Here is a 26511-nt window from a genome sequence, read left to right on the forward strand (position 1 = left end):
AACGGAGTACTCGCTTATCCAGGACATCTGTGCAACACTGGCACCAGCTGTTTAAAATCAATCACAATAAACAATCAAACACACTAAAACTACATTTTTAATGTATGAAGAGCTCCAATTTTAATAAATATTTGCTGTGATTTTTTATGAAACTTGACCACTTTTGATTTAATGTTAATCGACAAATCAATCACAATAAATTTCTATTGTGAATCGAGGTAAAGTCACTTTATCAAAATGCAATGTGGCAACACCGACGCGATTTGAACTGATGAGATGTTCTGGATAGAACACCAGTGCAACGATGTTCTGGGTAGTTCATACAAATGATCCATAGAGTACTAAAAGAAAACAGGCTAACGATTTCATTGATAAGTTTATTGAGTTTTGGACAAGAAAACAAATTTTATATCACAGAAATGTGCCTCTATGCTAAGATAAACTCACACTCGCATACGACAGGCTAATGTGAAGTACAGCTTCTAAAGTTTAATTTTTCTGGGGATTCTAAACCTATACCTAAACCTCTTTCGATGAAGTCCCTTGTGTAAGCCTTCTTAAACTTAAAGTAAGAACCATACTTTTCCTTACCCATATACGGTGCCTGAATACTGCGTGTGTAGCATTGTCCTGCTGCACCACCTCCCGTACCATAGCCCGGATAGTAACCCGGTGGTCCTGGATAATGTTCCAAATGTTGACCGTGGCCAGAGGGACCAGATGGCACCAATTGTGTTCCAGCCGGGGCTGGTGGTGGTTGCCCACTTTGTGTCGGAGGCTGTGGACCAGTAACTGGTGGTGGTCCCGCTGCACTTGCTGTTTGTGGTGGAGGCGGTGATTGTTCATACAAATCGGTTGGCGGCGGCGGATGACCAGGCTGGTAATAGGGATAACGCCTATATGCCGAGTGATGTGGTGGTGGCGGGGCACTTTGATATACTTTAGCTGGGAAATATGGCTGATAGGCAGGTGGTGAATAACACATTGGCTCACCAGGATATGGTGAGTAGTAATTAGAAGGATATGGTGTTGAGTAGTGAATAGGAGCATGCATAGATCGGGGATACGGTGAGCCTTGATGGGCTGCTGCCGCTGCTGCGGCCGCAGCTGCAGCAGCATGTGCCGCAGCCTGCTGATGCAATTGATGTTGTTGCTGATGTTGATGTTGCTGCTGATGTTGACTGTGATGAGCGGCTGCCGCTGCAGCAGCAGCTGCTGCTGCGCTGCCTCCATTACCCCCTTGTGGAGGATAACGATATGGTGCCAAATCGCCACCTGTCAGCAGAAGTTCCGAATCAGGACCATCCGCAGTCGCAGGATTTGACTGTCCCGTTGGGGGTATGTGCTCACCATCGCCGCTTGTTGATTGTGCTTTAAGTTTTGTATTGGTGGCTGGTAACAATGGCACATTTGGTGGTATTGGTGGCGGTCCAGCTGTAACTGGCTGTATAACATGCGGTGAGATCAATGGACCCGCTGGTTGATAATAACCTGTGAATGAAAGAAATAGAAGATATAGTGAGTGAATTTGAATTGTTTGAAATACGATATATAAAAAAGGGATATATAGCTAAAAATCATATATCTGTAAATCATTGGCTACAAAGTATTTGTAATAAAGATTTACTGTGTTTCTAATGCAGAGAAATGATTTTTTTCTAAATCAATAGAGAGATTAATTGATCCAATTAATTTTTTAAATGAAATGTTTTCAGTCACGAAAGTAACAGTAATTAATTATATATAATCAATTAATTATATATAATCCCTTTCTTCAACACTTTCAATTAATTTTTAAATTAAGGCAATCAAATTTTTTATTTATATATAATTATTTCATTGTATGACGTGGCATTTTCTTATGCATTTTTCGATTATAATTATAACTAAATTTGTAATTGTAATGAATATTAAATAAATATTATATAAGAGTAAAAATTACAATAATTTTTTAGCTGATTTTATTTTTTATTTGGTTAATTGCATCAGTTAATTCTTTAATTGATTGCATTTCCAACTTTAATCAACTTTTTAATTGGTAATATTTTGGTGATAGTCGTTCTTTGTATCAATTTTGTTAAAAGTTTGAAATATTTCGTATATTTTTAAAAAGTGGCAAATTCTGTTTATTAACTTATACAAAAAACTTTAAAAATAAATACTGCTATGAGGTAAAGTTAAAATATATTTTGCCAATTCATACAAACTGGAAAACAAATGCTCTTTTAAATGATTTTTTAAGTGTTTATAAGGTCATCGGTCTTTTAATTTTTAAGTTTATTTACGATTTCAAAATAATTTATATCATCATTGATTTTTATGTAATGCGGATCTAAGAATCTTTTATTATTTATGTCTTTATCATTTATGTCAATTTTAGGGCAAAATTTTATAATATTGGTATTGAGTGTGATAACATCCGTTTCGGGGATGTTTTCTGAAATGATTTGGTATCGTGGCCTATGTATATTTTCGTAAATTCTTTAATATTCAAAGAAATTTATAGTCGATATCTTCTAAATCATCAATAGCAATATAACTCTTTCTTAAATGTATGTATATTTGAACAGAAAATTTTTTGTTAAATATATTAAATAAACAATTTGGGAAGATTCGCTTTGGAATGTTTTGTTAAAAGTATTCGTGCTTTTGAGAATATCAACTAAAATTTTAAGATAAATCTCGTTGATATTTGACAGTGCATTTTGGATTCTTTCTACTTTTTATAATAAGTTTGTCATTCCGTTTGTAACACCTCGAAATATCGATTTCCGACTATATAAAGTATATATATTCTTGATCAGGGATAAATTCTAAAACGAAATAACCATGTTCGTCTGTCTGTCTGTCTGGCTGTCTGTTGTAATCACGCTACAGTCTTCAATAATGAAGCTATCGTGCTGACATTTTGCACAAACTTGTCTTTTGTCTACAGGCAGATCAAGTTCGAAGATGGGCTATATCAGTCCAGGTTTTGATATAGTCCCCATATAAACCGGGCTTATAGGAACCGTAGTTTTTATCCAATTTTCCTCTAATTTGATATTACAAGTATTTTGGGGCCATGTGCCGAAAATGGTGAGAATCGGTCAATGTTTTCATATAGCTGCCATATAGACCGATCTCCCGATTTTACTTCTTGGGCTTCTAAAAATCGAAGTTTTTATCAAATGTGCCTGAAACTGGAAATCTAGGGGTATTTAAGGACCACAAATACGTCTGCCGAAAATGGCGTGTATCGGTCCATGTTTTGATATGGCCCCCATATAGACCGATCTCCGGATTTTACTTCTTGGTCTTCTAGGAACCGTAGTTTTTATCCAATTTGCCTGAAATTGGAAATCTAGAGGTATTTTAGAGCCATAAAGAGGTGTGCCGAAAATTGTGATTATCGGTCCATGTTTTGGTATAGCCCCCATATAGATCGATCTACCGATTTTACTTCTTGGGCTTCTAGAATCCGTAGTTTTTATCCAATTTGCCTGAAATTGGAAGTCTAGAGGTATTTTAGACCATAAAGAGGTATGCAGAAAATGATAATTATCGGCCCATGGTTTGGTATAGCCCCCATATAGATCGATCTCCCGATTTTCCTTCTTGGGCTTCTAGGAACTGTAGTTTTTATCCAATTTGCCTGAACTTAAAAATCTAGAGGTATTTTAGGATCATAAATAGGTTTTCTAAAAATGGTGAGTATCAGACCATGTTTTGATATAGCCCTCTTATACACCGATCTCCCGATTTTACTTCTTGGGCTTCTAGAAACCGTAGTTTTTATCCAATTTGGCTGAAGTTGAAAATCTGTAAATAGGTGCGCTGAATATATTGTGTATCGGTACAGGTTTTGATATAGCCCACTTAAAAATCGGCACTCCGATTTGGGGTTTAGATTCTAGAACCGCCATATAGACCGATATAGAAGGCGCACTGATTATGGAAATTGTTTGAAACTGAGTGTAAATTTTCCACATTTTACTTCTCGTAATCATTTAAATAATGGGAGGTAAAAATCTACAGATTTTAGATCAAGGCGTTATTTAATCATTTGCTTGCACACTTACACGAGATGATAATGATTTCTTCTATATCTTATAAATCCAGAATCTAATCTAGTCTTCATAGGTAAAATTTTTAAATGTATCTTTGGGAAGCGTACTGGTTGAACTGATCTGCCTGGGAGAATATTTGTCATAAAACCCCCTGAAATTCTATATATTATCAAGTAACCCGCTACGACGAAGAATTTTCAAAGGAAACTATTATATTTTATTCATGGTGGTGGGTATTTAAGATTCGGCCCTGCCGAACTTACGGCCGTATATACTTGTTTTTTATTTCGTGGGACATGTTTCTTCCAACATTTCTATAATAAAGTAATGCTTCAATACTGTCCAGCTTTCCGTATTATAGTCTGCCAAACTGGAACAATCAAGCTCAATGAGTGATTGCAAAAATTTTTTAACTGAGGTCTCATGGGATCCATCATCAATTATTCCTTGTGAAATTGATTCGTTGGGATCAATAAAATTCCAAATTTTCATTAATCAAGTAATGAATCTATCGAGTTCTGAGTTTAATATGTTCCTTAATATGCCATAATATATTTTAATTTAATCTTTGATTTCTTTTAATTTTATTTAACAAAATTAAGTTAAGCGTAACTTAAATTACAGCTTAAAGATAGGATTTTGTTAGAAACACATTGAAATATATTCTGATCTTTAATGCGCTTTACAGACTATCAGTTATTCCGGACGACAGTGCTCGTGTCGAACATATCCCATATATTGTGCACATTATAAATTAAGTCCGAAGGCATAATCGATACTGCTGCATGTTTATGGGATCGATAACACATTTACCGATTATTTAGTCCTCGCCGACAAGTCGTATCGATCCGCGACACACTGTACGATTCTTTACAAACACTGACATTCCGTCCGGAATAACTGATAGTCTGTAAAGCACATAATGCAGGACATTCTACTTTGAGCTCTTCAACTTCCTAGTTGCAGCTAATCATAGTAATTTTTCAATTACAGTGAAAGTTAGCGATATAATTTATTTTATTATTACACAAAAAACAAATCTGATTTATGGCATATCTTAATGGCTTCGCTACAATAAAGTGAAAGCTTTTTCTTGTTGCAATCAATAAAAATCGGGAAGTTTTACTGAAAAAAAAAACAAAACACAAATATCGCACAATACACCAAAAATGATGTTAAGCATGAGGAAAAAATGCAAGTAATTTCATTTGGTTGTTCGACCCAGTGATTCTCAGTCCGTCGGTCCTTTCCAACAATAAAAAGGTCTTAAAGTCATTGTGCAATTACAATACATTAAGCCAGTCAACAACGGCGATGATTACAATGAACGAATACAATGCGCTTATAAAGCAGCTTTAAGCGATCAAATGGCCAAGATTATCTTTAGCTGAAAGTTTTCCCTGCAGCGTTAAGCTGTAATCTCTGTCATCTGGTTTACAAGCAAAATACCCACCATCACAGGTAGGGGGCAATGCTTAACTCCAAAATGTTGATTGTTAAGGCCCCCAGCAAGGAGTCTGTTGTTGTTGCTCTGCAATCTGGCAACGTTTTTGTTTTTGTATTTTTATCCCACTTTGCATAGTGGGCTTGAAAATGCGACAATGTTCGTTAGCAAAAAGGTAGTGGGTCAGGGTGTTATAAGTTAGTGAATGTCTTTGTAATATCCAAAAGAAAACGAGATAGATACATAGTGTCTTTGGTAATAATGCTCAGGACAGGGCCTGAATCGATTGGTGACGGTTTAGCTATAGCCCCAAGAAATTCTAGCTACGTGTGCCAAATTGGGACTAAATCGCTTTAGATTTTACATATAGCTCCCATCCACATTTTAAACTCGAAATTTCAACTATTCCGAAATTTTTATAAAAATGTAGAAAAATCAAATAGTCGATTTTTCGATTCTCATTACAATCCCTAATCCACAGTATATAGAGACCCAGAGAAGAAATATCATCACCTTCTACAGCAATATTTTATTTATGAATGGGGAACATGGAACATTTTGCCTGCAAAACTGTTGTTTTCTCGCCAAGCATAAAATGGTCGTTGAAACCACCGTCCAAAAATAAAATTTTGCTTTGGTTCTATTTTTGAAAATTGACTTTTAATCAGCGTTACCGTTGGGAATTCACAAAAAGTGGCACAAAACGTGGCAAACGTCAAAAAAGTGGCACAATTATTTTTGAAAAGTGGCACATTCTTTTTATTAACTTATACAAAAAAAGAACTTAAAAAATAAATACTGCATACAAATTAGAGAACCAATCCTATTTTAAATTATTTTTTTAGAGTTTATAAACTAATCAGGCTTTTCAATATATCTTTAAATTTATTTACGATATCAAAATAATTTATATCACCATTGGTTTTTAAGTAATCTTCTTTTATTCAAATTGTTTGTCATTTATGTTAATTCATGATAAAATTTGTCCAAAATTTTCGGATATATTAGCGTTAACTGTAATAATATCAGTTTCAGTTTCTGAGTCTATTTAGCGATGTCCGTCTGTCTGTCTGTCTGTCCGTCCGTCTGTCTGTATATGTAATTTTGTGCACAAAGTACAGGTCGCAGTTTAAGTCCGATCGTCCTCAAATTTGGCATAACGTCTTTCTTCGGGTAGAAGACAATCGCTATTGAATTTGGAAAAAATCGGTTCAGATTTAGATATAGCTGTCATATATAGTTATCACCGATTTGATCATAATTCACGTATTTATGAACCGACGTTCTTCAACTTTTGTACATCTGAATGTTTTGTCAGTCCCGTAAAAACTGCCAAATATCAGCTAAATCGGTTCAGATTTATATATAGCTCCCTTATATATCTTTCGTCCGATTTGGACTTATATGGCCCCAAAAGCGAGAGTTTTGCCCTGATTTGCTTCAAATTTTGCACAACGAGTACGTTTAATAGTATCGTTAATTGTGCCAAATTTAGTTGAAATCGGTTCAGATTTAGATATAGCTCCCCTATATATCTTTCGTCCGATTTTGACTTATATGGCTTCAAAAGCCAGAGTTTTATCCTGATTTGATTAAAATTTTCTACAAGGAGTACGTTTAATAGTATCGTTAATTGTGCTAAATTTAGTTGAAATCGGTTCCGATTTAGATATAGCTCCCATATATATCTTTCGACCGATTTGGACTTATATGGCCCCAAAAGCCAGAGTTTTGCCCTGATTTGCTTCACATTTTGCACAACAAGTACGTTTAATAGTATCGTTAGTTTGCTTAATTTGGTTAAAATCGGTTCCGATTTAGATATAGCTCCCATATATATCTTTCGTCCGATTTGGATTTATATGGCCTCAAAAGCCAGAGTTTTGCCCTGAGTTGCTTGAAATTTTGCACAAGGAGTACGTTTTATAGTATCGTTAATTGTGCAAAATTTAGTTGAAGTCGGTTCAGATTTAGATATAGCTTTAACCTAACCTAGATATAGCTCCCACATATATCATTCGCCCGATTTGGACTAATATGCCCACAGAGGCAAAAGTGCTACTCTGATGTACGTGAAATTTTGCAAATGAAGTGGAATTGAACTTGAAACTTTGCACAGGCAGTAGAATTAAGGTTCTGCATATGCGTGTTTATTTTGGTTGAAATCGGTTCAGATTTTGATATAGCTCCCATATATATCTTTCGTCCGATTTTCCGTCATATGACCACAGAGGTCAAAGTTGTTATCCGATTTACGTGAAATTTTGCACAGGGAGTAGATTCAACATAGTAACTATGCATGTGAAATTTGATTGCAATCGGTTCAGATTTCGATATAGATTCCACATATATGTTTTTCCTATTTAGGCAAAACTGGCCGACATACCTACATTTTCCTTATCAAATCGCTACTGCTAAGTCGAAAACTTATCAAAATGACTCAAATTTTCCTACTACTCTATTACACATCTATCGACCTATAAATCATAAATACGCTTTTGCTAAGTTGGGTCATATTTAAATGTTTCCTATATTTGTTTACTAACATTGTGTTCCACCTCAGCGCATTAGCCGACTTCTATCTATAAGTATTGCAGAACTCTGTACAGATCTGCTCAGATATACAGAATATGTGTGTATGGATTCATATAGCATCCAACACATTGGACGGATTTGATATGGTATCGAAAATGTGGACTTACAAAGTGGTGAAGGGTGTAATATAGTCGGCCCCGCCCGACTTTAGAATTTCCTTACTTGTTCTATGATAACTTTGAGAGTAAGTGTAGAGGAAAATTCGACTTTCTGATACTAATCACGATCCCTAAAAAGTCAAACTACTTTTGATGATTAAAAATGGGACTTATAATGCCATTTAATTGGTTTGTCCTTGGGGATATCACATTCCTTCCTTGAATATGGTTTAGTTAGGACCCCATGTTGTCGTTCCCAATCCATTTTAGCTGCTTTCTACTTGCTAAACTTTACGTAAAAAATCTATTTTTTAAATTCAAATTCTTTTAGTGCGAGTGCAAGTTTCGTTCCACTGTGCAGCTTCCTAAGCAGCCTTATTGTCGCCTGAATGTTTTGTGTTTATTTATTTGTTTGGGTGCATTTTGTGTAATGGTATTCTTTTAATAAACTGCAATCACTCTAAACTAAACATTGGCAATAACAACAATCACAACATTTATTATGGTTGGCTACTTAAAGACGACTACCGTTAACGACCAATACCTAAGTCTATGGCAGTTTGTTGTTAGCCCGGCCACATTTAACGAGGGTCGGCCCAAAATTGGCCAATAAGATATGTAGATGTGACAGTTTTCTAAGACACAAAACTAGGACCAAACCAGAGTAGAGATTTAGCATACCATAGAACTAAGAAAAATTCAACTAGGTAAGATTTTTAAATTTCAAAGCTTAGAATTAAATTTTAGTACACCAAAGAAATTAATTTTCTGAGAATTCGGCTTCATAGTCTCTCTAACGACTTAAATAGGGTTTATGTGGTGCAGTAAAAAAATCTCAATTTTCCAAATTTTAAGGTTTTTATAAACTGGTAACTTTTGGATTACCCTCGAATATTGGAAAATATTTTTGGTCAGTTTGTCTGTCTCCATATCTAAATCTGCTGACAATATTGGCCTCTTCATTGCATTGGATATGGCTTAAAAATTGATAATTGGTAGTTGTTCAGTTGTTGTTGATGTTTTTGCTTGCGGAGTAATCAGTGATTTTGAAGCAGCTGCCGATGTCTAATCATTCATACTTTAACATAAAAAGATCATTGATGACTAATCTAACAGCGTAACAAACTTAAAATATGTATTGGCTGAAATACATAATGAAAAGCGAGTAAGAAGTGCTCAACGAAAGTGGGATTTTTTCCATTTTGAAGGTATAGGGTGAATGCAAAAAAAAAAGGTCTAATATAATATCCCATCAAAAAACGAGCTTCCAAAAAGTAATTTGGAAACCCAATCTGTGATCCACAAGCAGTGCACAAATGGATAATCTCCAATGAATTTTACATTGACTTCGTTTTCAGATTTTTTGTATTGCTTTAGAAGTTGTTTGAATGGAAGTTCATTTGAATGAAGAAATTAAAAAAAAACACATTTGTCACTTTTTATTTTGATCAATATCTCTTATTTCACTTTTCTATTTTAATTATATAATTTTTACAACTTGAAAAAAATTCCGCTCCGACCGGGGGTTGAACCTGGGTTTGTTGGCACCATAACAGAACGCATTAGCACACTTAGCCACCAAATGTTTTTGACATGATCGTAATATGATTCCAAGGCACAACATACTAACAACTTCTCGAGATGTTCTTTATTCGTATGAAAGAAAAAAGAAAAGAACACAGGTTCAAATTCCTACAGTGGCAAATTTTTTTTTTAAATTGTATTTTACGTTTTATCTTGCTATTATTTTGTTGTTTTCGGCGTATATTTTTGTAGAAATATATATTTTCCATTTAAACACAATAAAAAATTGAAAATTCTCGTAATTTGTAAGACATTCTCAAAAGAATTTCCATAGAAGTGAAAACGTCAACAGGCACAGTTTAAAATCCCCCTGGTGGTGACATTTTTATACCCTTCACCACTACTGTGGTACAGGGTACAATAAGTTTGTGCATTTGTATGTAACGCCAAGAAGGAGTAATCATAGACCAACCTTTTAGTATACGGATCGGCTTAGAATTAAATTCTGAGTCGATTTAGCGATGTCCGTCTGTCTGTTGGTGTATTTTTGTGTGCAAAGTACAGCTCGCAATTTTAGTCCGATTGTCCTAAAATTTGGTATAGGGTCCTGTTTCGGCTCAAAGACGATCCCTATTGATTTTGAAAAAAATCGGTTCAGATTTAGATATAGCGCCAGGTCATAATTGGCGTGTATATCAACCGATATTCCTCAAATTCCGTACATCCGAATATTTTATGAGTCTCGAAAAACTTGCAAAATATCAGCCAAATCGGTTCAGATTTAGATATATAGATCCCATATATAGCTTTCGCCCGATTTACACTCATTTGCCCACAGAGACCAATTTATTGCTCCGATTTAGTTGAAATTTTGCATAGGGAGTAGAATTAGCATTGTAACTATGCGTGCCAAATTTGGTTGAAATCGGTTCAGATTTGGATATATCTCTCATATATAGCTTTCGCCCGATTTACACTCATATGACCACAGAGGCCAATTTTTAACTCCGATTTAGTAGAAATTTTGCACAGGGAGTATAATTAGCATTGTAGCTATGCGTGCCAAATTTGGTTGACATCGGTTCAGATTTAGATATAGCTCCCATATATATGTTTTTCTGATTTCGACAAAAATGGTCAAAATGCCAACATTTTCCTTGTTAAATCGCCACTGCTTAGCCGAAAAGTTGTAAAAATGACTCTAATTTTCCTAAACTTCTAATGAATATATATCGAGCGATAAATCATAAATAAACTTTTGCGAAGTTCCCTTAAAATTGCTTCAGATTTAAATGTTTCCCATATTTTTGTACTAACATTTGTTCCACCCTAGTGCATTATCCGACTTAAATTTTGAGTCTATAGATTTTGTAGAAGTCTATCAAATTCTGTCCAGATCGAGTGATATTTAAATGTATGTATTTTGGACAAACCTTTATATATACACCCTCAAAAAAATCGCTTCTTTAACATATGTTCCAAACATATTTTGCAGGAAGCACATATATTATTGCATACTGCCGAAACATTAATATGTTTGTTTTATGTGAACATATTATATGTTTGGAAGCATTTTGAGCCAAAAATATTATATGCTTGGAAGAATTTTTCCCAAACACGATTGTGCTCGTTCTCTAACATACTCGTAATTTTCACTTCCACGAAATTTTTTAGTTATTGACACCTTTTTCTGTAATACAAATAATGTTGAAGAAATTATTCACTTTTATAAATTGTTTAAATTTTACCTTTCGCCTGCACGGAGAATCGAACCGAGGACCATACAGTTTGTAAGCCAACACACTATCCACTGGGCTACGTAGCTGTAATAGTCACCAGTAGATAATTATCGTTTTAAGTTACACTTATATAGCATAGTTTGCAGCGCCCACGAGTCCATGCAAACATAACATTATTTAACAGAAACATACATTTGTTTGCCACGTGGAGCAGTGGTTAGCATGTCTGCCTTGCATACAAAGGGTCGTGGGTTCAATCCCTGTTCCGACCGAACACTTTTTTTATTTTTAATTTACACATTTATATTTATACTATATTAAATTTTTTTAAATGAAACTTCGAAATGTGTGTTATTAAAGATTTATAGTCAGTAACAGTGCTTGATATAAACGAAATTGACTGATTTTTGGACAAAATATTATTTTTTATTGCAAAAATAACAATTTTTTAATAAAAAACTGTTTTTGTACAAAACTTTAAAATTTGGAAGGAATTCAAAAAATAACAAAAGAACGTGGAGTCGAGTATAAACATACATACATAATTTTATAATATAAACATAAATTTATTTAGGAGTGAACAGTTTTTTACTTGCATTTAACACCATCGCTCTAAAATTCCTTTTATTTTTCTTTAATAATTCATTTTAAAGAAAATAAACTTTTTAAATTGTTTTAGCTGTAAAACTCGAACTTAATGTCCGCTTTTATATTTGATGGTGTCCGTCAACTCCTCGTGGACTACTTTTTAATAAAGAGGAACTAAAGTTTGTTTTTTTACATTTTACTGTGTAATTTTTCACTATTTCCTCCTTATTTCATTTTACTGTCCCAACTCTAAAAAGAGTATAGTGCCCTTTCGTTATTTTTATGAAGACCCCTGATTCATTTTAACGAAAAATTGTGCCCATAATGCCAAAATGATAAACAAAACACATGTTCACACATGCATAAAATGCTGCTCTCAAGGCGAAAACATTGCAGTTTGTTTTTCAAATGTCTATTCTCTTGGTTCCGAATGTCTATTCTCTTTATTCAAATTAAATAATATTTAGACTTAAGCATATCAAAATTTTTAGCCTTATCATAAAACAGTTTTCCGAAACAACATACAAGCGGTTTCACAGAAATTGTTCTTTTTTCATTCTCTCGCTTTGTTATGTTGATATCTTTCGTCAACCCTCCCGGTTTCCATCTCTATTTCTTTCTCTATACTCTCTTTTTGTCGCTCTCTGAATAAAATATCACAACATATATATGTTTACTCGAAATTTGTTAATTTATATATGTTTACATTCACACATATTATTTTTATGAAACATTCATGCCCCAAACATAATATATTCTAACATATTAACATAGATGTCCCAAACATTTAGTGTTAGTTTAGGAACATTACATGTTCGCACTTAAATATATTGTGGTTTAAAATCGTGCCAGAAACACATTTTGTTTATATCGGAACATATGAAAAACATATTTTTCTAACAGTGTAGCACCCAACACATTTGACGGATGTGATATGGTATCGAAAATTTAGATCTATAAAGTGGTGCAGGGTATAATATAGTCGGCCCCGCTCGACTTTAGACTTTCCTTACTTTTTTTTCATTAATTCATTCAACAATTTCTTCCAGTGTAAATTGTTTTTGATGTCTTTTGCTTTCTTTTTCCCCCATTTTACCGTTATAAAAGATTTTTTGATCTGTCCATACAACTTTTCCCCCTAATGACGCCAACTATAACAGTAACATAAACAGCAATAGTGGTAATAGACTCTCTGTTTATAAAAGAGTTATGTAAAATCTAAACATCTATCTATGGTCGTTTTGTTGCTTGGTTTCTCTCTAGTTTCGTTTGATCAAGTAACAACTGTGAAGCATTTACAGTTTGTTGTAGTTTTGCAGTTAAGTTCAATGGTTCTTTTTTGTTTGGTTTCTTTGCATTTCAATGCAATTTTTGCATCGCCCGGTCGGTCGGTTGTCTTGCTGTAAAGTTGACAGCTCGCATTGCAGATATTTGTCGCTGTCGTCATTGTTAATGTTGTCGTTGTTGGTATTGCTTTTTGTCGTTTGTGTTGTTTTTTCTAAAGGGTGATTTGTTAAGAGCTTGATAACTTTTTTTAAAAAAAAAACGCATAAAATTTGCAAAATCTCATCGGTTCTTTATTTGAAACGTTAGATTGGTCCATGACATTTACTTTTTGAAGATAATTTCATTTAAATGTTGACCGCGGCTGCGTCTTAGGTGGTCCATTCGGAAAGTCCAATTTTGGGCAACTTTTTCGAGCATTTCGGCCGGAATAGCCCGAATTTCTTCGGAAATGTTGTCTTCCAAAGCTGGAATAGTTGCTGGCTTATTTCTGTAGACTTTAGACTTGACGTAGCCCCACAAAAAATAGTCTAAAGGCGTCAAATCGCATGATCTTGGTGGCCAACTTACCGGTCCATTTCTTGAGATGAATTGTTCTCCGAAGTTTTCCCTCAAAATGGCCATAGAATCGCGAGCTGTGTGGCATGTAGCGCCATCTTGTTGAAACCACATGTCAACCAAGTTCAGTTCTTCCATTTTTGGCAACAAAAAGTTTGTTAGCATCGAACGATAGCGATCGCCATTCACCGTAACGTTGCGTCCAACAGCATCTTTGAAAAAATACGGTCCAATGATTCCACCAGCGTACAAACCACACCAAACAGTGCATTTTTCGGGATGCATGGGCAGTTCTTGAACGGCTTCTGGTTGCTCTTCACTCCAAATGCGGCAATTTTGCTTATTTACGTAGCCATTCAACCAGAAATGAGCCTCATCGCTGAACAAAATTTGTCGATAAAAAAGCGGATTTTCTGCCAACTTTTCTAGGGCCCATTCACTGACAATTCGACGTTGTGGCAGATCGTAAGTCTATTCATGATGAAATGTCAAAGCATACTGAGCATCTTTCTCTTTGACACCATGTCTGAAATCCCACGTGATCTGTCAAATACTAATGCATGAAAATCCTAACCTCAAAAGAATCACCCTTTACAATGCTTATGTGATAAATCTAAATTTGAAAATTTCCTGATTTGAAGAGTTTTCCTTGTGGTTGCCTATTCAACAGTCGCATGACCGGGAGAGAGATTGACAGAGTGGGGAGAAGAAATAAAATTTCGGATGCAATGTTTCTGAAACTGCATCTCAAAAACAAGGAAGGTAAAGAGTAAAATCGAAAAGAGAAAACAAAAATGTCTGAATGACATTTACTTATAAAGACATTTCCTGCCGTTATTCAATAGGTAGAGATTGTGCCATATCAGAGATATGGGTAATTTTTGTAAGGAAAAATTGCTAATTTGATTTTATTATGAAACACATAGACAACTTCCCTATGCATAATGACGTTGATGAAAATTTTTTGGTAATCACTTGGTAAAAAGTCAATAAAAATTTAAGGGTGGGCATCATATTGAAAACAACTCTGCAAAAAACCTAACCAAAAAAGCAATGAAAATTTTTGTTTTTGGTCAGGAAGTGGTGCAAAATTGCCTCAGAACCAATGAAGCATCTGCTTTATGGATTTCGCATTAGTTTTTCAGATTTTATGTTATTTCAATATTTCGGATTTCATAAAAATATAAGAAAAACTTAAATTTTTAATATAATCATATGTTTGGGTGTAAAAATTGTATGTTTTGAACTCAAATTTTTTAACACAATATTTTTGAGTGCAAGCATATAATGTTCATAAACTAGCATAACATGTTTGGGACATATAAGTTAACATGTTAGAACATATTATGTTTGGGACATAAAATTTTTGTAAATATAATATGCTTAGATGCAAACATATATTAATTTGGAAATAGCCTATAAACATATATGTGTTTAGAAAGAGAGACCTAGAGAGTATGCTGCACGTAAAATAATAATGGAAGTAACCAATTGGCCCCTTAAAAATATATCAACACAAAGAAAATTTCATTAAAATTTTTTACTACCAGTGTATGCCCTAAGGTGAAACATAATATATTTGAACAATACAAACAATATTTTGTTTGCACCAATCCTGAAAATATATATGCTTGAAGCAAAATATGTTTGGGGTATATGTTACAAAAGCGATTTTTTTGAGGGTGTACCTAAAGACATTTTGAAACAAATATTTTATTTAATTTATTTATTTATTTTGATTTTCTAATACAAAAGATATATATCTTACAATGAGCATTAAAATCAATAATGTTATAATAATTATAGTAAGTAGAAGGATAATTTAATAAATATAATAATAATAATTATATTATTTTATTATTTTTTTAATTGCTCTGAGTTAGGTATTTTGTCAGCTTCGTGTTGAACTGCGGTATGTTGTATATACTCGTAACTTGAAGTTGGTTCGGTAACTGATTCCAGAGACGAGTCGCTCAGATAACTGACTTCTATGTCGAGTATGTATCAAATTGTTACCACGGTTGGATCTAGCGAAAGTTAATCGTTCGTACAGGAATGATGGTTCCTTTGTGTGTATAATTTTTTGGAAGAATATCAGAGTTCTGAGTTGTACGTATTTGTCAAACGGGATACCAAAAATTTTGTTCGCAAAAAGTGTCACACAATCGTAACGTTTCAATCCGAAGGCATGGCGGGCAATGTTGTTGAACGTGGCATTCTCATACGAAAAAGTGTAAACGACTGAGTATACCAAAGATTCTTCTCTTACTGCGTGAGAAGGCTGTTATGATGGCCAATATTCGATGGGAGAATTGCAAGGGTTGTAACGACACCAAGCAAATATGGCCCCATTTAAACTTAAACCGCACATTAGATATGCTAGTGTTCTCAAGGCGTCGGTCAATGGGTCGCTGCCTGATAGGCGGATTTGCAAATACTATAGGTGCGAAGTATAATGACTATTGTATAAGCTGTCATGATGTGGAGGAAAAGGAATCAATTAAAACCTCTTGTGTGAGTGTCCTGCTTTTTGTGTAAGGCGTAAGCGAATTTTAGGAGCATATAGCTTTAGATTACTGGCGGGCCTGGAAAACGTTAACTTAAGCAGTTTGTTAATGTTTTTGGAGCAATGTGGTTGGTTCAACAAAAGTAAATAATAGAGAAGGTTAAGACTAAAAGTGCCCATATGTAATAGGTACTTTTAGTTAAATGTGGTACCACAATGGACTGAATAGTCTAAGTGAGCCTGAAATTTAATCGGGCTGCCACTTTAACCTAACCTAACCTAACCATACCAAAGATTATGCTACATGTCGTATATTTACCACAGTTAGCAGTAATATGATCAGACCAAGTTAAATACTCATTGAAAGTTACTCCAAGATTCTTCACTTTCTTGGCAAGTTCTATCTATCAGTTACCCAGAAATATGTTAACATTCCCCACACTTGTGGACTTTTTATGAATTAAAATTGCCTTCGATTTTCTGGGGTTTAAAGTCAGGCCATTTCCATTCGACTAATCCAGGATCTTGTTGAGATCATTATTTTATCGCAAATTCCACGTCTGCCGAGAAATCGATCTGTGCATTCTTCATTTTTTTTTGGAAATGCCCACTTGTTGACTGGTTTCATAACATTTAAAAAAATTAAATTAATTGTGAAAACTGTGCAAAACAAATAGGTTTTTATATATCTCCCCAAACGAACGTCTTTTGCAATGAATATCTATCTCTAGAAGATCATTTTTGGATGTATTTTAAAAGTAATAACTTTGAAAGGACTTCTAATTCTTTTGTGTGTAAAGGGGATATAAAACGTAATTATTTTCAAGAACTAGGGAAATATATAACAGACAGCTTGAAAAATATCAGGTCCCATATATAGACAATGATTTCAATCCGATGGACTTTTCTATGAGCAAGTTAAAGAGTATGGAATATGTCTCCACGGATACGCCGAAGAAAATCATGATTATGATATAAGCAACAAAAGTGGCAGATTACATTCGTGCACCGAAAAAAGTAAACAGTTTTACAGGAAGAATGAATCAACACGGGAGAAAATTGAACTAAATTGTACCCCACATTTTGGGATTTCCACAAAACGTTGTTAAAACCAGGAAAATTTAATGTCCTGGTGTAATTTTTAACCACAACTCACGAAATTACACCCTCTCATAGAAGAAGACATGGACTAAAGTATAGAAGAAAATAATTGGCGCCAAATGACCATTTTAACCATGCAGTAGATCATTCTTCCTATTTTTGGGAATCGTACGAATATTTTCTTTTGCTTTAGTTCCTATTGAACTTATGTGTACTTTCATTGAACTTTATACCCACGTTTAGTTCATAAAATGTTTGAGATATACTTAAAAAAATAAGATTTCATTAAGCTGTGGAAAATTTCGAAAAAAAAAAATAATAAAATTAACTGCCTACAAATATTTTTTGGCAATAAAAATGAGTTAAATTTATTGTTAGTTCAACTACTGAATTTTTTTCTGTGTGGTCAAAGCAAAAAGTGGTCCTCTGGGGAAAATTTGCCGGAGATTTGGACGGACATTGCTTATTTGCACAACACTTCGAAGGACCAAAATAATTGCCCACTGAATGTTACAGAAAATAAACCAAGAGTTTGTAATATAAAATATTTGCATCTACTTGTTCAAGTAGACGAGTCTTTCATAATTTGTGTGCAAACAGTGTTTCTACTATTTGGATAGTTTGCTTTAGAGGACGAATATTAAATTGTATTTAAAATTATAATTCATTAGGGAGTATTATTCCATAAGACCACACATTCAAGTGTTCCAGTTAATTAATGTCTGCATAAGTATATTTAAATTCCATCAAATAATTCAATTAATCCCAATGGGACAATATGCTATCATTAAAAATTAATTACCTTGATTAACTACTTATTGCCAAGAGCAATGTTGTCCCATTTATGGTCAATTACCAGGATTTTAATACGAAAACAATTGCTCTGACTTTTATAGTTACAGCTTGGTATTGATTTTAATATTAAAATTAGTGTTGCCTGTTGGTGTATTTAAAATTGTATAATTTGACACATTCATATGTAGGCATATATTATTCTGAAAGGATTTTGTATTGGTATCTGATATGTAACCTATATAATCATTTGTTGTCATGGTGTTGAAAGGAGTATAAAAGTGTTAAAACCTATTTATTTAATTTTAATATGTATGCAAAGGCAATGTTTAATTACAGATATCCATCATGTATACTCAAGTGGATATTGATACTCGTATTGGACAATAAATGGGGTTTTTATATGTTTCAATAAAAAAGCAAGTATTTGCGACTCAATTTTTTGGAAGAAAATGATTTGTTTGGGTCGTAAAGCATATAAAAACTTAAACATAGAAATGAAAATAAATACAAATTTCGCCACCTTTGCAAAAAACTATTGTCTTAATGTTCCAGAAAACTAAAGAAGCAGCTTCTTTAAAATAAAGACAATTTCCAGATTTAAATCTAAATTTCCAGATTAAAATTAGTATACAAATATTTTTTTACGGAATAATCCATTTTTGTGATGTGATGATTTTCTTTACATGAGAGAAAACTGGCTAAAAGTTGAAGTCGTGTACCTTTCAAACATGACTTCAACGGAGGGAAGCAAATATCAATGATGAGTGTTCTAAATTTAAAGAAGTAAAATTTCAAAACAAAAATTATAAACTTTATTTTAATAAGAATTTCCTTATTCTAAGGAAATTTGTTCTCTTCTTTAAATGTAATACCCTAAAACTGGGGAAGCCTAATATTTTGTATTAGGACAATATGTTTTGAGTATAGATTTAATTACAATAAATAAAAATTTAGGTTGTTGGGTAAGAAGAATGTGTTTAGGATCACATTTAAAGAATCAATTTTGTTAGGGTTTGTTTGAAGTACCGATTTCATATTTAATTCGAATAATACGCTGAATTGTTTTTCCACTAAGTTCCGACATTGCTCAAATATCTGATATGTGAAAATAAGTCGGGTTTTCCTTCCTGACGCTTTAACTCCAGAACGCACGAACCGATTTCCACGTTTTTGCATCGTTGGAAAGGTCTCGGGCTCCTTAAGGTTTATAGCAAAGAAAATTCAAGAAAAGTTTCACCGGGAAAGCGGAAAAATCTTTTTTTATATACAGCGCCATCTCTGATGCAACTCCAGAACGCACGAATCTATTTCCATGGTTTTGCATTTTGCATTCAAGAAAAGTTTCAACGGAAAAGCGGGAAAATATTTTTTTACAGCACACATTACAAAAATTTATAATTTGAATTCATCGCAGCTTCTTTTGTTATGAAATATTTTTATTTTGTCACATGAAAAATGTTCGGAGAACGTAGAGGGTAATCATGTGGTGAAAATAGGGTACATCATTTTTTGAGCAAGGCCGATCTATTTTTAAAAATTGGGCCAAAGTTCTCCGATTTGGGTGAAATTTCTAAGGAAGGTTAGGGGTGATGTCTAGATAAAGGCCCGCTACTTTATTTTTCGATGTTTGATCACGGAGGTGGACCACCCCTTCATACGATTTTTGTTTAACGTACAGTAAAAAACAAAAATTCTGATTTACTTGAGATTTAAGAGAACGCGCCTTGAGGTTATGAATTTATTATGGGGTACCTGATTTTTTAATATTTGGACGGGAAGAGGGACCTCCCCCTTGCCCAGCTGATTAAAAATTGGGCTTATAATTGGCTTGAGATTTTCTGGGACGTCTACACAATACACGCTATATAATTTTTCGATATTAGGACGGGGGGGAGACCTCCTCTAAAACTGACAAAAGTAGATTCTCAAGTTTGCTAGAAATTTACAAAGGCCGTAGGGGAAGGTTATGAAATCAATATGGTGTATTTGATTTGTGGGTATTTGGACGGGAACCTTCTACTTGCTCCACACTATGAAACTTGAAGGAAAGTTTACAGAATTTCTTGGAATTTGCAGAGAAAGTGACATCCCTTTAAAAACAAATAGAGCAAAATCTAACCTTCTCCGATTTACTTGAAATTGGGAGAAGATGATTAAATCTATACAGGGTATATGATTTTTCGATGTCTGCTTGGGGAAGGGGAATAGTGAAGTTGGGTAGTATGCGCAATGAAAATAGGTTACGTGAATTTACGATATCTGGTCGGGGAAGTTGACAGGCAACGTAGAGGGTACGCATGTTCTCCGTGTCCACAAAAAACAGTGAACCCACCAGAAAGAAAACTTTTGATTAATTTTAGAAAAATTTGAATAGTTTTAGAAATTTTTAACTAAACAGTATTACAAGCGCTGGCATCATGCCGATATCACAAAAATAAGTATATATTTTTCGACAAATTCAAGAAAATTTATTAGACATAATTTGTTTCACTTTTTTAAGAAAATTTTGTAGTTTGAAGGAAAAAATTGGAGTTAAAAATTGCAAGAATGTCTTTAGTGACATACGAAGTCCATGATGAACGCTGTTGTAGTAAAATTTACAAATTTTAAGAAATAATGAACTATTTTGTGAGAAGTACAAATTTAGTAAAACTTTTTACTTCATTTGTGTATAATTTTTTCCCGTCTTTTAATTCATTTAACTAACGTACGCAATAACTTATTAGAGTAAATCAAACTTTCTCCAAATATAATAATTTGATGAACTAAAATATAGTTAAATTGGCTTTAGTGAAATAGTGAGTTCACTTTGTTTGAGTGCAACTCTTTAGTAAATGTTAATATGCTCAATTTTTAAGTACTTTTACTTTTTCCGATTTATTGGACTGTATGTTGAGGAGAAGTATACCTCACCTTGATAAACCACGCTTGAAATTCACAGGAAATGTAGAAGATTGTCCAACGATTTGAATACAGAACAATTAAAAAACAAAAAATTGGTTGAAAGGGAACACCCCCTAACCGACGTTTGTTAAGCATACACAGAAAAAAATTTCCGTAGTTAAACTAACGCTAAATTTAACTTATTTTTATTGGAAAAAATTTATTTGCTTGTAGTTAAATTTTATTATTTTTATCGAAATTTTCCACAGCTTAATGAAATCTTACTTTTTTTAAGTATGTCTCCAAAATTTTATGAAGTAAAAGTGAGTATAAAGTTCAATGGCCGTACACATAAGTTCAATATGAACTAAAGCAAAAGAAGATTTTCGTACGATTCCCAAAAATAGTAAGAACGAACTACTGTATGTAAAATGGTCATGATTTGGCGCCAATGATTTTCTTCTTTACTTTTAGTTGATTTTTTATACCACCATAGGATGGGGGTATATTAACTTTGTCATACCGTTTGTAACACATCGAAATATTGCTCTAAGACCCCATAAAGTATACATATATTCTGGGTCGTGGTGAAATTCTGAGTCGATCTGAGCATGTCCGTCAACTATGCAAAAATTGGTCCACATCGGTCCATAATTATATGTAGCCCCCATATAAACCGATCCTCAGATTTGGCTTGCGGAGCCTCTAAGATAAAGAAAAAAAGGAAATTTCATCCGATCCGGCTGAAATTTGATACATGGTGTTAGTATATGGTCTCTAATGACCATGCAAAATTGGTCCACATCGGTCCATAATTATATCTAGCCCCCATATAAACCGATCACCAGATTTGACCTACGGAGGAAGAGCAAAATTCATCTGATTCAGTTGAAATTTGGCACGTGGTGTTAATATATGGCCTCAAACACCCATGCAAAAATTGGTCGAAATCGGTCAATAATTATATATAAGCCCCATATAAACCGATCCCCAAATTTGACCTCCGGAGCCCCTTGGAAGAGCAAAATTCATCCGATACGGTTGGAATTTGGTACGTGGTGGTAGTATATGATATTTAACAACCATGCAGGAATTGGTCCATATCAGTCCATAATCATATGTAGCCCCCATATAACCGATCCCGAGATTTGGTTTTGGAGCCTCATGGAGGAGCAAATTTCATCCGTGTCAGTTGAAATTTGGTACATTGTGCTAGTATATGGCCGTTAACAACCATGCCTAACTAGGTCCATATCGGTCTATAGTTATATATAGCCCTCAGATAAATCGATCCCCAATCACACAAAAATTGGTCCATATCAAGTTCATAATTGTATATAGCCCCCATATAAGCGACCCTCATATTTAAATTCTGGCTCTCTACGTACCGTGCAAAAATCCATATCGATTCGTAATTATTTGTAGACTTACCTACACATACCTTTTTGTCTAATATATACCACGTATGGACTAACTCACAATTTAGAAAACGATGTTAAGAAGTTTTAAGATACCACAACCCAAGTAATTCGATTGTGGATGACAGTCTTTCGTAGAAGTTTCTACGCAATCCATGGTGGTACATAAGATTCGGTCACCAGATTTGACCTCCGGAGCCTCTTGGAAGACCAAAATTCATCGGCCTGGCCAAACTTACGGCCATATATACTTGTTCTTCTATGAGATAATCTAATTTCGTGAACTGCAGTTAAATAGTACAACAGGGCATTAAAATGTCCTGGTTTTGATAACGCTTTGTGGAAATCTCAAAATGTGTAGTAACATTTAGTTCAATTTTCGTGCTTCCCATAAAACAGTTCACTTTTTTTCGGTGTATGAAAAACGGCCGGTCCGTTTTACATATGCATAACCACACTATTTCTGTATATAAACGAAAAAGAAAGTAGTTCGATTTTTTTGAAATTTACGGGACACGTGTATGGAAACCATGAAGTTATTAATCAGTACTTCAGTTTTTGTGCCAGACTTCCCCTGACCCTACTCATTAAAAGAGTTCAAATATTTTCGAATTTGTTTTTAGATCGAAGGATATTGATATGACTAAGTTAACGAAAATATGTTTCGGGAAGCGCAGCGAAACAAAAAAAAATTAAAATTGTACTGAATTTCAAAGTATTTTTAATAAATTCTTTTCATTTCATTTCAATTAAAATGCAAGCATTCATAAATGTCTGTTCCGTCACAAGTAGCATTTTATAATTAATTAGGTGCTCAAAGAATACATGAATCATTTATTGATTACTTCTACATGCATTCACTTATGAATGTGTGTACATGAACACTCTTCATAATTACAGCAATTGTGGAGAATGATTTAAATATGCTCCCATATGCACACAATCACAGTGTGTGATAGGCAATGCAGTCAGTTGCGTTGAGTTCAGTTGAGATGAGATGAGTGGGTGTTAAGATGAGCCATATTTAATAAAATTAATATCCTGTCATTTACATTTCCCCATTGAGCGTGACATAGATGTCGTCTGCTTCACTTATAAATTATGTGGTAAATGTGTAACCATGTGCATTGATGCAGTAAGAGGTAAAGTAAAGGTTGTTAGATATTTAACTTCAACAGGCAAACACATACATACATACATACATACATAAATCAACAATAACAGTAACCGGCTAATTGTGTATGGGTGTTCGTTTATACATGGTTGATTGTTGGAGTGTTTATATGGCTCCATTTCCCCCATCGCCCCATCTGTCTCTCGCTCTTGGCAAAAGGGAGAATCATTGATTTGAATTGTACGAATATCAATGTGAATGTTTACTTTTTGTAATCACGTTTATCGTGATTCCATATTTTACGCACGTTTTTAGGAAACACTTTAACTTGGAGGCGGAGATGATGATAAATAAATCACTGGAAGCACTCAATTAAGTTGTATGTCTTGAATGGTGCCTATTCTAATTGCATTGGGACGTTATAAATGGTGATATAGGTCGATAAGAATCCTTTGGATTTTATTTAATTACCCAGTAAAAAAGAGCTTTCAAATATTGGTTTGGATCCCCAACTTGTGATCTAGTAGTAGTGTAAATTTGAATAATGAATTTTACATGGGCTTGTCATAGGACGTTTGTACTCCGTTTTCCGATCCTTTGCATTACTTTACAAGCTATGCATGGGAAGTTCATTTGAACAAAGAAATTATTACCTTATTCGTTCGAAGGCATGATATCAACAGACGGACGGACATGGCTTTATCCAGTCAGACCAATTTACTAATGAGTTTAATATAAAATGACAATGTTAGAACAAAGACAATAGACTTATAAAGAGCACATGAGCACATGGAAAAATAAACTTTTAAGGTTGATTTACACACCATGCGTCAATCCGTGCGTTGATTCTGTTTGCCGCAGACTATTCGAGCTTTTGATTTCAAAGAGAAATTTCAAGTCTTCAATCATCGGACGCATTAAACGCATGGTATGTAATTCTATCTTTATGCTAATAGATAGTGTTAACATGTTATTGAAATGTTGGAGTGGTGCGACAATTGGCTAAACATGAATACTTCCAAGTTTTCAAGCTAAAATTATTTAAATTGCTTAGGCTTTATGATTCTAAGGCCTTTGGGAGTTACCGTGGTGCAATAGTTAGCATGCTTGCCTTGCATATAAAGGGTCATAGGTTCAATTCCAAACCAAACTAAACGGTGGTTTATTTCGTCTCACTAATACTGGTGACATTTCGGTTCGAACTCGGCTATAAAAAGGAGGTTCCTTGTCAGTGAGCTAAACATTGAATCGGGCAGCACTATAGGATAAGAGAGAAGTTTACAACCTTGATCTGACCAATGGACTCTATAGTATAATACATAAAGCAGAAATAACAGGCTGCCACTATGCCTAATATAACATCTATGGTTAATACTCCGGATCCTATACAGAAATCATAATAATTTTTACTGAGCAGTAAATCATTATTACTTTTTTTCTGCTTGGGGAACCACACGCCTTACATACAAACGGTTATCGGTCTAATCGCGATTTCGACTATACCGGTTTCGAATACCAAAAAAAAATCATTTCAACTAATCAGATACATAATTTCCGAGAAAATAAAATGGTTGTAACAAACATGTTTCATATTCTCCATTCAAAAATAACATATTACTCTCTTGAAATATGTTTTTTTGTTAAATTAAATTCGCTAACTATTGCGCCATCCTTACTTCTCAAATGTCGCCACTGGAAAAACAAAATACATAGTCAACAAAACACATTGAAAATAAAAACACCTCCTATCTATTCTAATCAGTCTGCCTCATTTTCACCTGTACACTAAATTCGTTCAAGGCAATTTAGTCATAAACAAAGTTCGTCCCATAACTGATAATTTTTGTTGAAGGGCGGCACCGTGGCACGATTTGCTGGGAAATTTGTCATGTGTCGTATTAATCAATTTGCACAGAGATTCTCTTGGTCGGACAGACATACAGCCAGGGTGACACCATTAATTATGGCACTTTATCAAAAACAACGCTTCTCCAAAGCCACAAGGAGGGAGGAGTAGATGTGACAATCTCCAAGAAAATACATCACACAACGACTACATTTTCAATTAATAATGTAACTATCTTTCCTCAGTTAATAATTTAATTGATAATTTGCATAAAACTCAATGTGGAAAGGAAACCTCAAGGATGGATGGTATATTGGTAAGGATGAAAGCCATTGAGTACTGGCAGACGGTTACATGGATAGAATAATAGTTTGCTTTTACGGAGAACTTGTTTAGAAAGAATTCAAGGTTGTGATTTGGTTTTTGGAGTAGGTTTAATATGAAAGGTTTAATTGACTCTACTGTTATAAGGTCAACATTTCCTCTATCAATGAAAAATTGTAAGTGTTCATCTTTTTGTCACCAAGTTTCAATGGTGTACCATTTAAACTACTTCCCAGCAAAAAATGGAACACTATTTCAGCAGAATTGTAAGGGAGAGTGGCAGTACCAACTGCTTACAAAACAGCTGAATAAGCGCTGATTTTTGTAGGCGATGTCCCGATTTAGAGCAGCTTCTACACAATGCTAATATAAATTGCTCAGACGCGATATGTAGTATGAAGTAAACAGTACTGCTTTTCTTGCATCTATACTGCATGTGTTGGTTGCAATAACGTCAACGAATGATCGTAAACTAATTTGATTATTCGTTTACTTTATTGCCACCGACACATGCAGTGTAGATGCACTGCCTACTTAAATGTATCCCAAAACTGCTGAACTCTTTTTTGCTGGGCTGGGTTTGACAGTTGACATCTCTAAAATAGATTAGTGACATTTCTTTATAATTTTAAAATTACGATAGAA

At 34.1% G+C, this 26511-nt stretch overlaps 1 protein-coding gene across 1 annotated transcript in view; it reads right to left on the minus strand.

The window, feature by feature from the left end:
• Hers (Histone gene-specific Epigenetic Repressor in late S phase) overlaps nt 1–26511 on the minus strand; it is a 269265-nt gene that overhangs the window by 11452 nt on the left and 231302 nt on the right. The window contains exon 4 of the mRNA XM_075301194.1: nt 592–1491. Coding sequence (XP_075157309.1) covers nt 592–1491 — 900 coding nt within the window. The remainder of the gene's footprint in view (nt 1–591; nt 1492–26511) is intronic.

The sequence above is a fragment of the Haematobia irritans genome, chromosome 3 (genome assembly GCF_050003625.1).
Source record: "Haematobia irritans isolate KBUSLIRL chromosome 3, ASM5000362v1, whole genome shotgun sequence".
Lineage (NCBI taxonomy): Eukaryota > Metazoa > Arthropoda > Insecta > Diptera > Muscidae > Haematobia > Haematobia irritans.